The 17,309-nt window shown below is 34.5% G+C and overlaps 2 protein-coding genes across 3 annotated transcripts in view; one reads left to right on the plus strand and one right to left on the minus strand.

Moving 5' to 3' along the window:
- otop2 (otopetrin 2) overlaps positions 1-12,592 on the minus strand; it is a 36,759-nt gene extending 24,167 nt beyond the window's left edge. The window contains exon 1 of the mRNA XM_084422544.1: positions 12,569-12,592. The gene's annotated coding sequence lies outside the window, so the exon portion shown is untranslated. The remainder of the gene's footprint in view (positions 1-12,568) is intronic.
- LOC311305656 (Golgi apparatus membrane protein TVP23 homolog B) lies at positions 1,629-5,149 on the plus strand. 2 transcript variants are annotated; one of them, XM_084433469.1, is made up of 7 exons: positions 1,629-1,730; positions 1,968-2,038; positions 2,172-2,316; positions 3,388-3,477; positions 4,346-4,471; positions 4,686-4,814; positions 4,886-5,149. In XM_084433469.1, exons 1-7 carry the CDS (start codon positions 1,719-1,721, stop codon positions 4,910-4,912), a joined length of 600 nt encoding a protein of 199 aa, XP_084289595.1. In that variant the 5' UTR covers positions 1,629-1,718; the 3' UTR covers positions 4,913-5,149. The 2 variants fall into 2 exon arrangements, with proteins under 2 accessions (XP_084289595.1, XP_084289594.1); XM_084433468.1 differs by having other exon boundaries at positions 4,686-4,988.
- Positions 12,593-17,309: the final 4,717 nt, after the last annotated feature.

A 17,309-nucleotide genomic window follows, 5' to 3' on the forward strand; every position in this document is an offset into this window, starting at 1 on the left:
CACTGAATTAGACTAGTCCCATCACTACAACCACCAAAGACACCACAGCCAATTCCATGCCAGAAAACCCAAACATGCAAAATGATTGACAGGCAAATTGTGTTTCTGATTGGCTGAAAAATGCAGGATACTTCAGAGATGAAGTGTTTCTTCAAGCCATTTGATAAAACACACAGCACCTTGCAGGATAAGCATATTCATTTACTATGATTAGTTCTCCAAGTTACCCTATACTACCTGGGACAATATTTTCTCTCCCTCTCTTATATTGCTCAGCACTAAAAAGCTTCTCTGTTGCACAGATGTCAGGCGGTATAATCAGAAATTGAGGGATGGGTGATACGATCAAAATGTTTTAACCCTGTCATGCATCACTTAACTGTGTCACTACACCAAATTGTTATAAAATTTAACTAAACCTCAGGTTACAGAATTCTCGTAATCACAACATAATCAATTAAAGCTACCTTAATTTAATGTACAGACTAATAATGAATTATAAAACGAAGTATATTCAACCTTGCCTGGATACATACAGTATACTGATGAAAAACTGTATTTAGGCCTTCACTATCTCAACTGCTTGATATTTATATCACCGCAAAACTACATTATCGCCCAACAAAACTGTTAAAGGTTGGATATCCGACTTTACCTGCATACATACATACTTTAAGCTAAACATCTATAGGCTGAAAATCTTGGCTGCGTGATTGTTTATCGTTGCAAAATGTAAACTATACTATCTATATAAAGTGTATATGTCCAACTCTATGTACAGTTGTACATAATTTATATCCAACTTACGGTACACTCATGAATACATACAGTATACTCATGAAAAACAATAGGCCTAATTTAGCAAATCTCAACGTTTTGATTTTTTTTGTAGCAAAATGTAACAATATTATATTATATTAAACTATATTATATAAGTATGTCCAACTTTATCGGCATACAGTACTTGCTTAGGGCGAAAAATGGCCTAGCATATCTCAACTGCTTGATTGCTTGCATCTTAGCAAAATGTAAACTATGTTATCACCCAGCTCTAGAGAAACGCATAAAACATGACACTATTAAAATAATATGAACTTTAACATCATGATTTTCTGTAAAAGCTGCTTTGAAACAATGTGAAAAGGACAATACAAATGAAGAGGACTTGACTAAAATAAGGGAATGTTGACTTTAAACAACGTACCAAGATAAGCAAAACTCTTTTCATCTTGGACTTTGTTGACCTTTTACTGTAGTTTCAGAACAGTTATCAGCTTTATTGTTTATGTATTAGTTAAAATAGAAACCCTTATGTTTGGGCAGGACCGGTGCTGAAACTGCATGAATGAAGACGGCGTTGTCACGTGATGTATGGTGTTTTTCTAACCGCCGTTAGATAATCGGCCAATCACAATCGTTTCTGAATGCTGGAGAATAATGTTTAAAAAGTATTATTTTAAAAATTTCTACGGTAGATTTCCTTTTTTTTAAATTAGATGTAACAATCTTTTTATGTTTTAAAAGTTTAAAACGTCGTGAGATTTGCCCTGTGACTCAATTTGAGGACTCATTATTTGAGCCACCAAGCGCCCCCTAAAGGAAGTAAGGCTCAAATGAAATATAAGTAACTTTCGCTTCTCATAGAGTGTGTGTGTGTGTGTGTGTGGACGCGTGTGTTTACATACACGTAAGCAGGAAATAAGACTACCTTCGCCAACATGATCAGACAGGTGAGTTGTCACTTATATTCCCTTTAAAGAAATATTTCATTAAAGAGCCCTCAATGCTTAAATATTATCGTATGCATACTTTTGGATGTGCTGTCAAGTTTAAGTGCAGATTTTTGCATGCCTTTTGGATGAAGGATAACCGTTGCACTAATATATATTTTAGCTCTATATATTTTATTGGGAGACACTTTAAAAGATGTAGTGCTAAAAACTGAACTGGGATCGTCTGTTTTGAAGGACTCTCTGGGTGAAGTGCCATTATTTCATGAGGATGAAACTGCATTCATGGAGAAGAAATCAAATATCAAGTGAGTTTTTAGGTTTGGGAAAACAAATGGACTTGAGAAACTGTCATAAGTGACATTTAAAACTGATTATCTAGGTCTCATAGAGCAGTTTTCCCATAAAGAATGATAAAGAATAATATGTTGTTGTTGTCAGACATCCTCTGGCCTGTTTCTTTCATCTCTTCTTCCGCACGAGTGCAGTCCTGGTCTACCTCTTTTGTGAGTTTCTCAGCCGAAGTTTTATTGCCAACATGGTTACCATCATTTTACTTCTGTCATGTGACTTCTGGACAGTAAAGGTGAGCATATGGAATCAACACGAAATCTTACGTTTACTTTCTTAACCCTCTCTTCCGACATTTATTTTTTATTTCTATGAAATTAAAGTACTATTCTAGTTCGATAATGTTTTTTATTTAATATTTTGTATTTTTAGGTGAATTTTATAGTACTAAATTATATTTGCGCTGTATTTATAATCAATTTAAATTCACTTTTTGAGCATTAACCTGAAAATTAAAATTAAATTTCAACTTAAACTGTGGTAAATCTAGAATATCTTTAGAGCAACAGACTTAAGTTTGATCTCTTTTCGAAGACGACACTTGGCAGATAAGGGTAAGTTGTAAAAAAAGTTATAGAATTTTACGTTTGTTGTTTTGAAAAATGTGAAAAATTTTATATGAAATATATATTTTCAAAAACATGTTTTACTCTTAAACTGTGAAAAAAATCAAAGCCACAAATCTAAACAAGTTGTTTAAAATTTGAGATTGATATCTCAAAAAAATGAGCTTTCAGTCAGATTTTGTTTGGCTGCAGTACCAAAAGTTTCCACTAGATGAAATTAATTTCCAATGCGCTCGTTTTTGACCGCGAGGAGTACAATGTGACTTTTTTTTAGGCCCATTTAACCTGTTCGAATCATGTCCATAATTTTTGTGTGTGTTTTACCTTTACCAAGTTTCGTACCATTCTGATGAAGAAGAAAAACAAATGTAAAAATTTTCGGTCAAAAATTACCGAAAGCGCACCATGTTCCTGGTCTTATTATGCATGTTGTTCCAAATTTAAAAAAGTGCTAGTCTTCATTAATCTTTCATTAAAATGACTTGCTCTGTCTTTGAATCAATTTTCCATTTTTGCTGACATCATCATGTCGGAATGGGCGGAGACAATTGGCCTGTCAAAATAAAAGTCCCATTGAAATGCACCAGTTTATAGAAGAAAAACGGCTTATGATGAGACTTCAAGAATGTATAATAAACCTGTTCTTCTCTGTGTGTGTGTGTGTGTGTGTGTGTGTGTGTGTGTGTGTGTGTGTGTGTGTGTGTGTGTGTGTGTGTGTGTGTGTGTGGTTTTTATTTGAGAACGTGACGGGACGGCTGTTGGTGGGCTTGAGATGGTGGAATCAGGTTGATGAAGACGGTCGCAGTCAATGGATGTTTGAATCCAGATCAGTGAGTCTCGCCACCCACAACTTTACAATACTGCAGGAAATTAAGCATTTTTGCAACTCTGGAAGGCAACCATATAATAAAAATCAAGTTTATGATCGTCACTAACAATCCTGAGGTAATGTACAACTTTAATATATAGCTATAGCTATCGCTGCGCGATCAAAGTTTAATGGTCATGTTTTGTCACTGTTAGTGAATGCATAACACCTTCAGTTGTGTAATTATTTTAAAGAGAGGAATTTCCCATTTTATGTCACAGTGTTCAAATATTAAAAGAACAATCAATTCATAGGAAAACTACATTCTGAACTCTTTGTTCTATGAAGCACTAAATGAAAACTTGTTAATGGCGTTCAGGACTGTCGAGCACCAAACAGAATTAAACAACACCATTAAAGTGTTCTGAAGTCACATGAGAGCTTTGTCTGAAGAACAGTTTAAATACATATTTACTGTGAACAATAAAACATTATCCTCCAATCTGCACATTCGAACATGCTGATCATGCATACATTTATGGAGTTATTTTGTCCTGTTTTTTGGAGCTTGTCGTTGTGAACCATTGTTTTATGGAGAAAAAAAAGAAGCTGTGCAAAGATTCTTCAAAAAAACAATAAGTTGGTAACGCTTTATTTCGATGGTCCACTTTAGTCCACTTTTCTACTGACTATATTACTTCACAACTACGTCAACTTATTCTACTAACCCAAAACAGTCTATTATCTACTAATGATCTAATGAGAGTTAGTTGACAAGTGGTTGCAAAGTTACTTCTAATTTGAAACGTATAAGGGAGAATGAATACTGAGAGAATTGTATTTTTGAGTGAACTATTCCTTTAATTCCTGTTTGATGTATTTTCTCACAGGAAACCAGTAAAAAGGTGGTCTCAAACTCTGATTCCCGCATTTTCTGGTTCGGTCTGATCGTGTGTCCGGTGTTTTGGGGTTTCTTTGTGTTCAGCTCGCTTTTGTCCTTCAACATAAAGTGGTTGGTGAGTTTTTTTTTAATTCTTTTTTAAATAAATACACCAGTTTTTACTGTGAAAAACCTCTGTGAGCTGTAACCTTCCTGACACGTGTGTGTGTGTGTGTGTGTGTGTGTGTGTGTGTGTGTGTGTGTGTGTGTGTGTGTGTGTGTGTGTGTGTGTGTGTGTGTGTGTGTGTGTGTGTGTGTGTGTGTGTGTGTGTGTGTGTGTGTGTGAGCAGGCGGTTGTGATAATGGGAGTCGTGTTGCAGTGGGCTAACCTTTACGGATATGTTCGATGTAAAGTCGGTGGTGGAACTAAACTGAGGAACATGGCAACGAACTACTTCGGCTTTAAGCTCTTCAAAAAGGCAAAGAGAAATACTATCCCATATATAACGCACTCATAAATACTTCTTAACCGTGCTTTATTCTCTTACAGGTATTAAACCAGCCGGAGGGACCCTGATGTGATGTGGCTAACCCAATGTTATTGACTAGCGAGAATTCTGTCTAGTTGTTTCTCTAATCATTGTCATTTCTTATGGTAAATTATTCCCATTTCTTCATGTTTCCACTGAAAAGATTTTCTTTTTTTTGCTTAAATTGTCAAACTGTTAGCCTAACAGTATGTGACTGTTTGTTGGATAATAATTGTATATATTAAAATTAAATATATAATTTCAGATAAAACTGGAGAATAATATAGTCCTCTTCAGTTTGTGGTGTTTCTTCAGTTGGTCTCCAGGTGTCTCTCTTGCTCTGGAAAATATGACCTGATCTAAGCTTTATTTTTCTATAATCAATATTTGAGGAAATATATATTAAGATCTCAAGTACTAAAAGTGAGAATAAAACTGTTTAAAATGATACCGTCCACAGAATAGGGAGATTTGACACGTAGTAAAGCACCTTAACATTCACAATCATTTTCATTATGAATAATCATAAAAATGTTTATTTACATTACATATCATTTTAATAACTTTGAATGATTAGTCACTTTGTTTGTTACCTGCTGAATTTTGCTGTCATAAGGTTGTGACTGATCATTTTTTTAAAAGCTTTTAGGTCATGTGACTGTTTTTTTTGAGTTGTTGTAAGCCTCACAGTAGTTTGCCTGATGTAATTGTGTCCATAAACTTAGTTATGACATCTGTGCGCAGTAAAATATGACTCCTCGAATGACTAAATTTGTTGGATAGTTGTAATATAACAGAAGTGGGTCAGATTGTACACGTGGTTTTATGAATTCGGAGAATATATGAACAAACAGCCATTATGTGCAGCCACTTACAAGAGGTTTTATAGTAACTAATAGTACAGATCAATCAAAAGTCTAAGGCTTTTTAAGCTGGGAAGTTTAATTTTAAGGTACTTTGAGAAATCAGTCCACTGTCCTGGGGCCTCATTTATAACTGTTGCGTACGCACAAAACAGGCCGTGAAAGAGGCGTACGCCACTTCCGACGCATAAGTTGTGATTTATAAAAACAAACTTGACGGGAAAATGTGCACACCTACACGCAAACTCTGACCCATGCGTACGAACGTTTTGGAGATGGAGCAGTTTGGCGACACCGATGGTAAGCTGGAGATAAATGTCTTTTTGGTCACTTTTAGACAGAAAATCTAAAGAAAATTAACCATATACAGAAAGATTATACAAATATAATTTCACTCACCAAGCCTGTCACTTGAAGCAAATATCCATTCCTTCTTAAATGTCCGCGCCAGCGAGCGCTTTGGGCTGTTTAGTGAAACTGACGCAAATAACAGTTTAAATAAATAAAATAATTATTTAAACTATGTTTTACTTCTGATATAAACATTTAGATTAAATATGCCATTCAAATTAATGGAGTTAAACACTTAAACATGAAATCATTACTGAGAAGTTACAACATTTTTTATATTCAATCAATAGAAATATTTGTTGTGGATGCGATGTTTTTTGAACACTTTTCCTGTGGCGTGCTGTGTTTTAAAGTTTAACCACAGAGATAATTGCTTATCATGATAATACCAGATTGTCTGAGAAAATAGTTTCTTGCAAATAATGCCCACGGCCTATCTGTTTCCATTAAAATATAAATCAATTAAAAATACAATTCGGCCAGTGGAAAAGATTGGGAAAAACTTTCTCTGAAATGTATTTTACACTATTTGATTTATGTATTCAAAAACAAGGCAAGGATAGGCAACTACTTGATTTTTATTAATGTAATGTGTCTTGTACCGTTATCACGTGGATGAATAATCATATGCAAATGATATGCAGATGAGGATCTGCATAGTAAAACGAGGCGTTGTAAGCTCCATATATGGTTATTTCGGGGAGGAGACGCATGTGCGCACAATCTTCCGATGACTGGGATTTATAAAGTGAATTCTGCGCAGGTTCTGGTGTACGAACGGTTTTATAAGTCTGAATATTTTTTTTGCATACGCCATTTTTGGCTTTCAGGCGCACGTACACTTTTAGTAAGGTTCCTATGCACAGTTTCATAAATGAGACCCCTGGTCTTGTGAACCTAGTGAAACTTAGACCATGTGATTTCTACTAATCAAACTGACCTATTCTGTCACATCTATGAATATAATGAATTATGCAATGCTAATAGACACCAACGCAAGCTAATTTAACGTAGACACTCAGTCTAGCTCAGCCAATATGTATTTATGAGCCTGAAACATAAGCAGAATGAATTGTGTATGAAGCCGGTGCTTTATTTTAACGCATTTGGTAGATATTACACTTTCTAACCAAGTCATTTTGTTAAAAAGACATTCATTTTTTTTTGTCAGTCTTTGCTGATCCTCACTATTTTTACCAAAGCGAAAACATCTAGAAGCTCCGGGAGAGAAGTGGTAAAAATAACGCTTTTAATGTTGTTTATGTGTCTGTGTGGTGTTTTTAATATGCTTTAAGACAAACCATGTGTAAATTCATAAGTCGACACCATTGCTGAGTATTTTCTCCTTAAAACTGCAGTGAACCAAAGACAGTCTCAAACACACGCTTTGAAATCGCTGGTGTTTCTGACGTCACAAACTACCTTGTAACCAATCAGATCAACGTGTGATCGTCAACCAGTGGATCTCTGAGCTGAGTGAGTGAGTGGAGGCGGGGCTCATTTGCATATTCATAGAATCACGCATACTAAATGAGGCAAGGGTGTCGAGTTACATTCAAGATATTTTAAGGCATGAAGAGTTTTTTTTTCCAAGGATTTTTTTTTTTTAATATGTCGTTTTGGTGATCAAAGATGAGTTTTAAGGGATAAAATTATTGACTACAGGGGGACTTGAAAAGGTTTAAGTCATGAAGTATAGGCCAAGTGTTGACATGCTGGTTCTCTGCCCTAAGCATTTCGGCTTTCTTGTAATCTCTATAGTCCAGTCATTTTATGAATAAAGGTTGAACAAATTGCAACAGAAGCAAACTCAACTTTGTATCCTCAGTATGTCCTGAATAAGGGGGAAAAAGCCCAGAAGAATCCCATTAGGGGAAGTTTTGAAAAAGACCCAAATATAGCCTATTCATACGCCTATTCATTATTTTTCTCACGTGAATAGGGTAAACGTCTTAACCTTTAGATATCACCATGAAAATTACTGAGTTGATTACTTACATCGAGACAAACAAAAAATGTATTACAAGTTTTTTTTAATTGTTTGTTAACATGGACAGACGGTGCATAATCTAATTACGTATCTGCTAATTTGCATAAATGCCACAACAGATCTAAACATTGGGTCTAGCCAGGTGAAAATGTCTTGTTGAATCTTGTTGACATATAACAGTAAAATACTTAATGTTAAGGTCTGAATGGAACCCATTTAGGCTACCCATGAGCATTAATACATAGAGGCAGGAAGAAGTACTTTAGAAACCAGCCTTTATTAATTATTATTGCAGAGATGGGGTTTGGGTCTGGGTCTGTGGGACTGTTTCTGGGGATTCACTTTTTATTTTACCTACCTTTTGTCTTCTGCATTCTCCTTACAATTGTCTCCTGTTCTTCCCTCAGACTCGTCCCCCAGAAACAGACCCACAGACCCAAACCCAATCTCTGCAATAATAATTAATAAAGGCTGGTTTCTAAAGTACATCTTCCTGCCTCTATGTATTAATGCTCAGTGTAAGTCATGAAGTAGGCTATAGGCCAAGTGTTGACATACTGGTTCTCTGCCCGAAGCATTTCGGCTTTCTAGTAATCTCTATTCCAGTGAACCAGAACCTTTATTGTCCCCGTGTATTGTTTGTCTCATGTGAGCACACCAAACACAGACACAATGACGTTTTCTAGACATAAACCAGTATTGACAATATCACAACCGAGACCAAAAATAAATACATAAATTGTAACAATGTTTGCTATTTTAGATGACTAAAACATGAACTAAGAATATTAAGCAAAAATATCTTAAAGTTCCTAAAAGTTTTGAGTCTCCTTGGACAAAAATGTGTGTATGTCCAAGAGCAAGATCTCAATATTCATTTTCCCACTGTACATTTTAAAAGCTTGTATGTCTTCTAAACTATATTTTTAATCTTTTAGGCATAACCAGCACATAAGACTTCAAAGCTGACAAACATGAAGTAAATCTTTAGCTTGGACTTGGTCTATGTTTTGAGAATTTCTGTAACACATTTGACTTAAGCAGCTGTTACATAAAAACATTCAGAACTGAAGGACTGGCTCTCTTTTAATTAATGAATTGCAAATTAAATTGGGAACCACAACGATTTTCAACATTACTTCAATATATTTATTCCCTGATACTATATACATTGTCTCTCAACTGATTAAATGTATTTCTCTAAATTTGTCCACATTTCCATAGCCAATGAATTCAAGTTAGATGAAAATGAGCAAACATGAATATCAACTATCCTTATATCAATTTCTTTCCTTAATTTCTAGGGATGCACCGATTTTGGCCGATACGGATAACCGATAATTCTTTATATTTGAAAGCCGATAATCGTATATATTGGCCGATAAATCTAAATCCAAATTTATATATAAGTTTTGAGAGCCTGATTACAAAAAACAAAAGTCTCACCATTAAAATCCATGTCCCAAACACACAATTAATGATGTTCTCATGATAATTTAATGTAGCCGATATGACAGACCGTATTTTCCTTTTTCTAAGTGATTCCAATCATATTTCAAGCAACTCAATGTTGAACAGTGCGCATCTGAAGAGTCTCAGCTGAAGGAAATAATACATTATTTATCGGCTTTAATATATCGGACAAATGATCTTATCGGGCCGATAACGATAACATTAAAAATGAACAAATATCGTTACTGAAATGGCGGCCGATATATTGTGCATTCCTATTCATTTCCTTAAATCTCAGTTTAGATGTAGAAAGTGCATGGCATATTCTCACGCCATCTTCCTCCATCATCATCATCATCATCATCACACTCGACGCCAGAAGATAATCAAGTGTTTGTTGATATCAACAGCTCCTGCTATCATGGTATCAACACTGCTGTCTAATCCCATTACAACAGCACTTTAATCACCTTGCGCTCCATTACATACAACGACAACGATTGCCTTTTATCTATTATAGCTGATGTCTATCTGTCATATCTGTTTAAATCAGACAATATCTATATAGTGAGATAATTCAATGAAAAACTGATAATATAGTTACGGGACGAACACCAATTAAGCACCGATGTGTGGGATCCTCCTACCAAAATGTGGAAAATCTAGACCTTGAACTGGTTTTTCACAGACTCAGCAGGTTGATATCACATCAGTGATGATTATTGGACCAGTTTTCTGACTGTTATCTTGAAACGGCATCATCAGGTGTGTAACCTCAGACCCTTTTGAGTTTTCACGCCCATGTGATCCAGTCGTGTGAAAGACTCCATTTTATATATGTGCACAAAGCAACTTCGCTCAATAAAAGCAAACCTGCAAACGCAAAGATATAACAATCTCCACCAATCAGTTTTACACCGGGGAGCGTTTACAAAAAAACAGAAAACTTGTTATGCGTTTTAGCCGTGCATTTACACGACAATGCCATTTCGGGAGCCTGAAAACACAAACTTTTGAGAACGGGTTTCAGAGAGCAAGTTTTCGGAAATTATACCGTTATCGTCAGTGTGTGAAAACTACAAAAACGTGAATTTGTGAAAACGGTAACCTCATGTGCATGTGTATTACATGAATGTAATCATTATTATTATTATTTTTATCTGTATTGTGTCTTTTGTATTATATTGGTTATGTTGTGTGTGTTAAAAAACTATTTCCCCATGTGGACAATAAAGGTAATCTTTCCTGGAGTTCAAACAGTAGAGTCAAGGTCAGTGTCATTAATTTAATTTAATTACGTTTTCAGTTGGAGCTCCCTGTTGTAAAGAAACACTATGTTTCTAGTCTGTGTTTCCTATAGACTATGTTTACTTACAATAAACTAGTCTGGACCAGCTAATCGAGCTGTTCAGGTTACTTTTCGGATTCGGCCTAACTCTCCAGGAGCTGGGATGGAGATCCCAGCTTTACATCACACACATTAAATCATCACATTACATAAGTGACATCTCCATTTACTGGGCCTGACATGAATAAAACAGCGTTTTTAGTCGTTTTCACGGATTTGTGTGAACGCACTGTAAAAAAATTCCATTCAATTACCGGTAAATATGTAAAAAAAAAAAAAAAAAAAAAGTACGAAATTGTATTTTATTTTTTGTAAATGTAAAAAAAAAAAAAAAAAAAAGTTTTAAAGTTAAAAAAAAAGGGTTTTTTTAGACTCTGACCTTGAATTTTTTTATTTAATTTTTTTACAAAAGAAACTGTATTTTATTTTATGTACATGTAAAAAAAAAAAGAAAAAAGTTTGTACTATTTTCAGAGATTTCATTTTCTGTTTAGACTCTGACCTTGACTTTTTTTTTTTAATGTAAGAATGTTATATAAAAATACATTTCATGTAAAAAACAGCAACATTTTGGGTTTTTCAGACTTAACTTCAATTTACAGTAAAAAATAAAAAAATAAAAATCACTATCTGATATAATGTTAATTTACCCCATCTGTTGAAGTACTGATAACTCTTTTGTCATACACAGACAATCACAGTGGTGAGAGTCACATGATGAATCAAAGCTCATCATAAACAATCAATGAAGCGTCATGTGATCACACATGACTTTTTAAAAATGCAATAAACATTAATTTAACAAGATTAATGTAATGTGACATAAAACCCTAATGTACATAACTGATTAGAAAAAACTATGAGGAAACAGTTATTTTAACAAAAATAAAATGAGGAAGAGAATTGTGGGAATGTCAATTTACGTTTTGTTCACTGTAAAAATATACAATGACTTGTTCTATTTCACTTCCAAAAACTAAAATTTAACGGTATTTTACTGTAAAATTACATTAAATGTACGGTTAGCTCTAGCACAGTTATTCACCAGTACAGAAACTTTCTGTTAACCAATTAACAGTTTTTCACTATAGCATTTTTACAGTCTTTTACCGTTAAAATCACGATCATTTTGACAACACTGTCGCAAAGCTGTATGCATTTTTAGTACATCGTTGTCTTGTAAAACGTACCCTAAATCACAGGCTTTAATCCATAACTGTTGTGTGTGTGTGTGTGTGTTGTAATAAAAGTTTAAGGACAGAACGGGTTATGTAGGGATGACGACCCCAATAATGTTCAACACTGTACTCTTCCCGTGCATTGGAAAGCAATTGGCAATGGCAATTTTGATCAAATAGCACCATTAAATACAACCCAGGTTGACCAATGTGCTTTTTACAATAAAATAACAAAAACACACAAAAAACAGATGGGTAATCCATATCAATAAGTTTTCAATCAAATTCATTCTTAACTTCCCCGACCAACCAACCAACAACAGATTTTCGTTGAAAGCATTGAAAAGCACTGATTGGGTCATTAATATTAATCAGCTGCTTTGAGAGCATTCTCTCATCCAATGATGTAATGGCATTAATAGTAACGCGTCTTAATTTCTATAAACATTAATTTGTCATTTTAGCTCTAAGCAGGCTCAAGTTATCAGAGACCGGAATCAAATAAATTAAGACGTACTTACTTAACTTAACTCTTCCGTGTGCCGACAAGTGTCAAAATCCACGCCCAGACAGAATAAAGGCCTTCTTATAGGTGAGTCTCAGACTTCCTAAGCCACCTTTGACCCTCAGGTCAGTCCAAATTCTTAGAAAACCAGCGTTAAATCCGCTCTGCAATCTCTGAACGTCTCTTCGGCAAACACAGACATTCCCAGAAGTGATCTCATTGGGTAGCTCCCTTTACTCTTTTACAACACAGGTTGTTTATATGACCTTCAATACACTCCTAGAGCCCATTTTTCTTCACTCTATAATAGACGACTCTCATTTTTTGCAAAAGAATTACTAGCTTGCGTCATAAAGGCAATAACCCTTAAAATGAGTCATGCACGCTTTCTTTTATCACAGATCCACTTTTAATCCCACAGTCTGAACTGGTTTAACGACTTTACATTTTTGCAATTGTAAAACTATTGCATCATGATGAATTTTACCTCTTCATTGACAGTTTGCGCAATATTTTATTAATATTAAACATTTAGAAAGGAAAATCAACTTATTTTATTGATTTAACATGCAATTGTATTAAACGGACTAACTAAATGACTGAGTTTATGAACACCAGAGGAGGATGGACAGATGAGTTGCTCACTTGTGGCTTTAAGACGTTGATTTTCTGCTTTGAATCTGCAAATATACAGATAAAATGACTTGGTTTGAGAGGTAATCACCCCTGACTCTAAAATCATCCAGCCATCCCTTATGAAAAGAAAATATATTTCCCTATATATGAACGATCAATGTATTAAATGGTTTAACAGTATATTTGAAAATATACAGAATAATACATTGCGTTAATATATTACTAATATATCACAATGTATGTAATTTTATAATCAGTAATATATAGATGCAAATGTGATCAGATATGGCACTGCATGTGTAATATATTGCAGATATATGCATTATAAACACACACATACACTGTGAAAAGTGATCAGTTCACTTACTTAAAAAAAAATGTAAACCCGTTGCCTTAAAATTATTAAGTAACTAAGCTTAATGCTTAATTGAAAAAAAAAAAAAAAAGTTATGTGAACTTGACAATTCCACATTGCTTAATTTTTTCGATTAAGCATCACGTTTATTTACTTAATAATTTTAAGGCAATGTGTTTACAAATATTTTTTAAGTTAAGTCAACTGATCAATTTTTACAGTGTATAGAGAAATATATAATGTGACAAATCTCTTAGATTTTTAGAATTATTTACTCTATAAATGTTTCACATTTTCAAGCTTGCTAACAAAAGCACAAGTGTACCTGCATGCACTTAAATATTTATCCAGGAGACTTTCACTGTGTTAAAGCGTGCCCAACCATTCATTTTAAAACATATTAATTATATTTTAGTGGTTTATGGCCAATCGTCAACCTCGCCACAGGCTCTACTCTTTAGCACAATGGTAACCCCAAAACCTCACACACACCAGAAAAACTTTTCAATTCCAAAATAATAGAGCATTAAACACTAACAGATCTCCCCCTATATTAATATTGAGCAAAACACATCAAATAACTCTTAATTTTAACTTTAACAGTCAGAAGCAAAGCATGCTGGGAACTAGAAATCTGTTGTAACTCATTCCGTGATTGTGTGTGTGTGTGTATATGTGTGTGAACATACATTCACATTTATATGGGAACATGTATGTGCAATATGTGTACACAAAAAAAGGATACAATTTGTGAATATTACATGTAATGCTATTTATGTGTTCATTTATACATATTATTTTATATGTATTCATATATAGCCATACATGGCCAATGCATGCAGTATATTGAAAAATATAAGGACTAGTTTCCCCATATATGGAAATGTATTATGCAATATATATTATATTTTGCAGTATATTGTTACATAAGGGATCGCGGGCTAGTCTGCACACTTATTACAGGTGTATGTTGTTTAGTGAGGCCTTCCTGTGGCTCAAACAGTAGAGCTTTGGCACTTGAAATGTCAGGGTCATGGGTTTGATTGTCAAGGTTGTGGGTTTGATTCCTAAGGAAAGCAAGAACTGATAAGAATGCAAATGTGTTCCTTGAAATGCAATGCAAGTGGCTTTGGATAAAAGCGTCTGCCAAATGCATTAAATGTTATGGAATTTCAATCCAATCTTCTGGTCTGTTTGATATTTATATGTGATGATTTTGATATCTTATCCCGTTTACTGATCAGAGATGATATGGATTATCTCTAGACAATCTTCCAAGATGTCCATGGGTGTGTTCAATTTGGAAAATGTGCTTATCTGCAGCGCATCCTTATCTTTGAGCTGAGCCTTTTTAGGACCTTTGGGTTCATTATTGTGATGGGCTGTTCATTATTGTGATGTGACCTCTCCGACAGAGACGTCGGAGAGATGGTGTGAGGGGAGCTGAAATGAATTTATTGAAATGAAATTAGATATGAAACAACCTTGACTTTTCGAAACGTTAGAAGTCTGGGGCTTGTTAGCCAGCTATTCATTCGCTGTGTGTGCTCTGTTAAGCTGTGTGTACACAGTGTAAACGCAGTGACATAACACACTTAATGAACAGTAAAACTGTTTGCACACATTCGCAGGTGCATTTACTATGATTTATATGATAAATAATGTTAAGTGTGCAAACAATTTTTATCTGCAAAATTACACAACAGTCCTTTTCCTTTATATATATAAATATATATATATATGTCATTCCAGTTGGGGCAATTCCGATATATATTTCCAAATACGGGAATCTTGATTACATAATGTTTGGCAATGGGTGAATGTGTTTGCGCTCTCCTCTATTATTATTATTTTTTTTCTATTTTTTTTTTTGGTGGAGTGTGTGGCAAAAAAGTATTGTTGGTGTGTATATTCTATTAAAACGTGTTTCAATAATGCTTTACACAGTTGAACTGAACTGATTCAGCAATGATCTGACTCGAGCTAAACAATGACACTATTGTTGTCAGTGTTGTGTTTCTGTTTAGTTTGTTTTTTCATTAGGACTTGTCTTTCCATCATTATCAGTTCAGTTAATTCACCTGTGTCTAGTTAATTACCTGTTCCACCTGTGTTTCTGTAATTAGTGTTCATCAGTGTTTGTATTTAGTTCCCTCAGTTCAGTCAGTCCTCGTCTGTGGTTAGTCATAGTCACGTCTATGTAATGTTGGATTTGGTGTGAGTGTATCCTGTCTGTAACCTGTTATATTTGTAAGTAAAACTTTGCATTGGAGTTTTCTGCCTTCATCGTCTTCTTCAACCTTCAACTATTGTATTCTTTACTATTGTATTGAATTAGAACTTCTCGTATTTGCATTATTGATTGATGTTTTCCTGAAGCTGCTTTGAAACAATCTGTGCTATAGAACTTGAATGATTTGTTGTATGAGAATGCATCCAGTTTTAGTTGTAAATCTATTGTTAAATTGTGAACTGTATCACAACTGTGATGATAGATCATGGCTGCACTGTTAAAAAAAAGTTTGTGTAAAATTATATTTAGTTCCAGGTTAATAATTGTGGTAATTTCACAGTAGGACTTATCTTGTATTGAACTGCACTCTCAGAAATCTACTGTAAAATCTACAGTAATTTACTGGCCATTTTAGTCAGGTTTATACAATTGTACTGTAAACGGAGCTTGCTTATACTGTGAGTTTACAGTTTTGGAAAACACAAATTACTGTAAACAAACAACATCATACTGTATTTCTACAGAGCAAACCCAGCATGCAATGCGGTATGAACAGATTATGCTGTAGACTGTGTAGAATCTTTGATACTTCACTGTAAAACATTGTCCTGCAAATTAATGGTAAAATACTGGCAACACTGTTTCCAGTATTTTACTGTTAATTGTACAGTTCTTTACTGTAATCTACAGTATGTTACTGTAGAAATACTGTGCACTCATTTCATTTGAAAAACTCATCTGCCTTAAACTGACCAGCTGCCGTTTAAGTTTCTAAACTAATATTTATAATTAGGGCTGGGCGATATATCGCATGACATTGTTAGGCGCATCTCGTCAGTAAAGCCGGTTCCTTGATTAGTAGTAAATCGCCATCACCTGCTTTCAGATGGTGTGGCATTTACAACACAGGGCCGTAGTTAACTGACAAGCTGAGCCATATCGCATTAATTATCGCAGACGATACGTCCGCGATAATTAATGCGATATGGTCCGAGTAAAGTCCTTCACAAACGTGTCCGCTGAAGCTCAGTATACGCAACAATTGAAGATATCTGAAGACATGTTTGTCGTAAGAGTTTTATAGTAAAAATATAGCATATCAACAGTGATAAATAATAAGGTCATATAGATCATAACACAGTCTCGGAGGTAAGAACACTGTAAAACCTAACATTTATATGTACTAAATAAAATTGAGTTCACTGCACTCAAATATTACTGAAAGTTATGTGGACACAATGACTGAAACAGAACTCAAACTGAATGAGTTATAGAACATTTCTAGATCCCAGCATAATTGTATAATTAAGTGATTAAGTGATGACTGAGCATTAGTGATGAACACCTGCTGTTAACAAGCAGAATCACTGAATTTATAGCGATTAAAAAATGCGCTTTGAAAAAGATAATTCTTTGAAAAGAGCACAAAGAATGGCTTGACGAGTTTTCTTCTTGACATAGTTCCTCTTAAAAGAGAGGGATCTGGGGCGGGACCTTTTTGTTGTTGTTGTTGCTATTGCTATATAGCCTGGG

This window comes from Rutilus rutilus (assembly GCF_951802725.1).
Source record: "Rutilus rutilus genome assembly, chromosome: 1".
NCBI classification, from domain to species: domain Eukaryota; kingdom Metazoa; phylum Chordata; class Actinopteri; order Cypriniformes; family Leuciscidae; genus Rutilus; species Rutilus rutilus.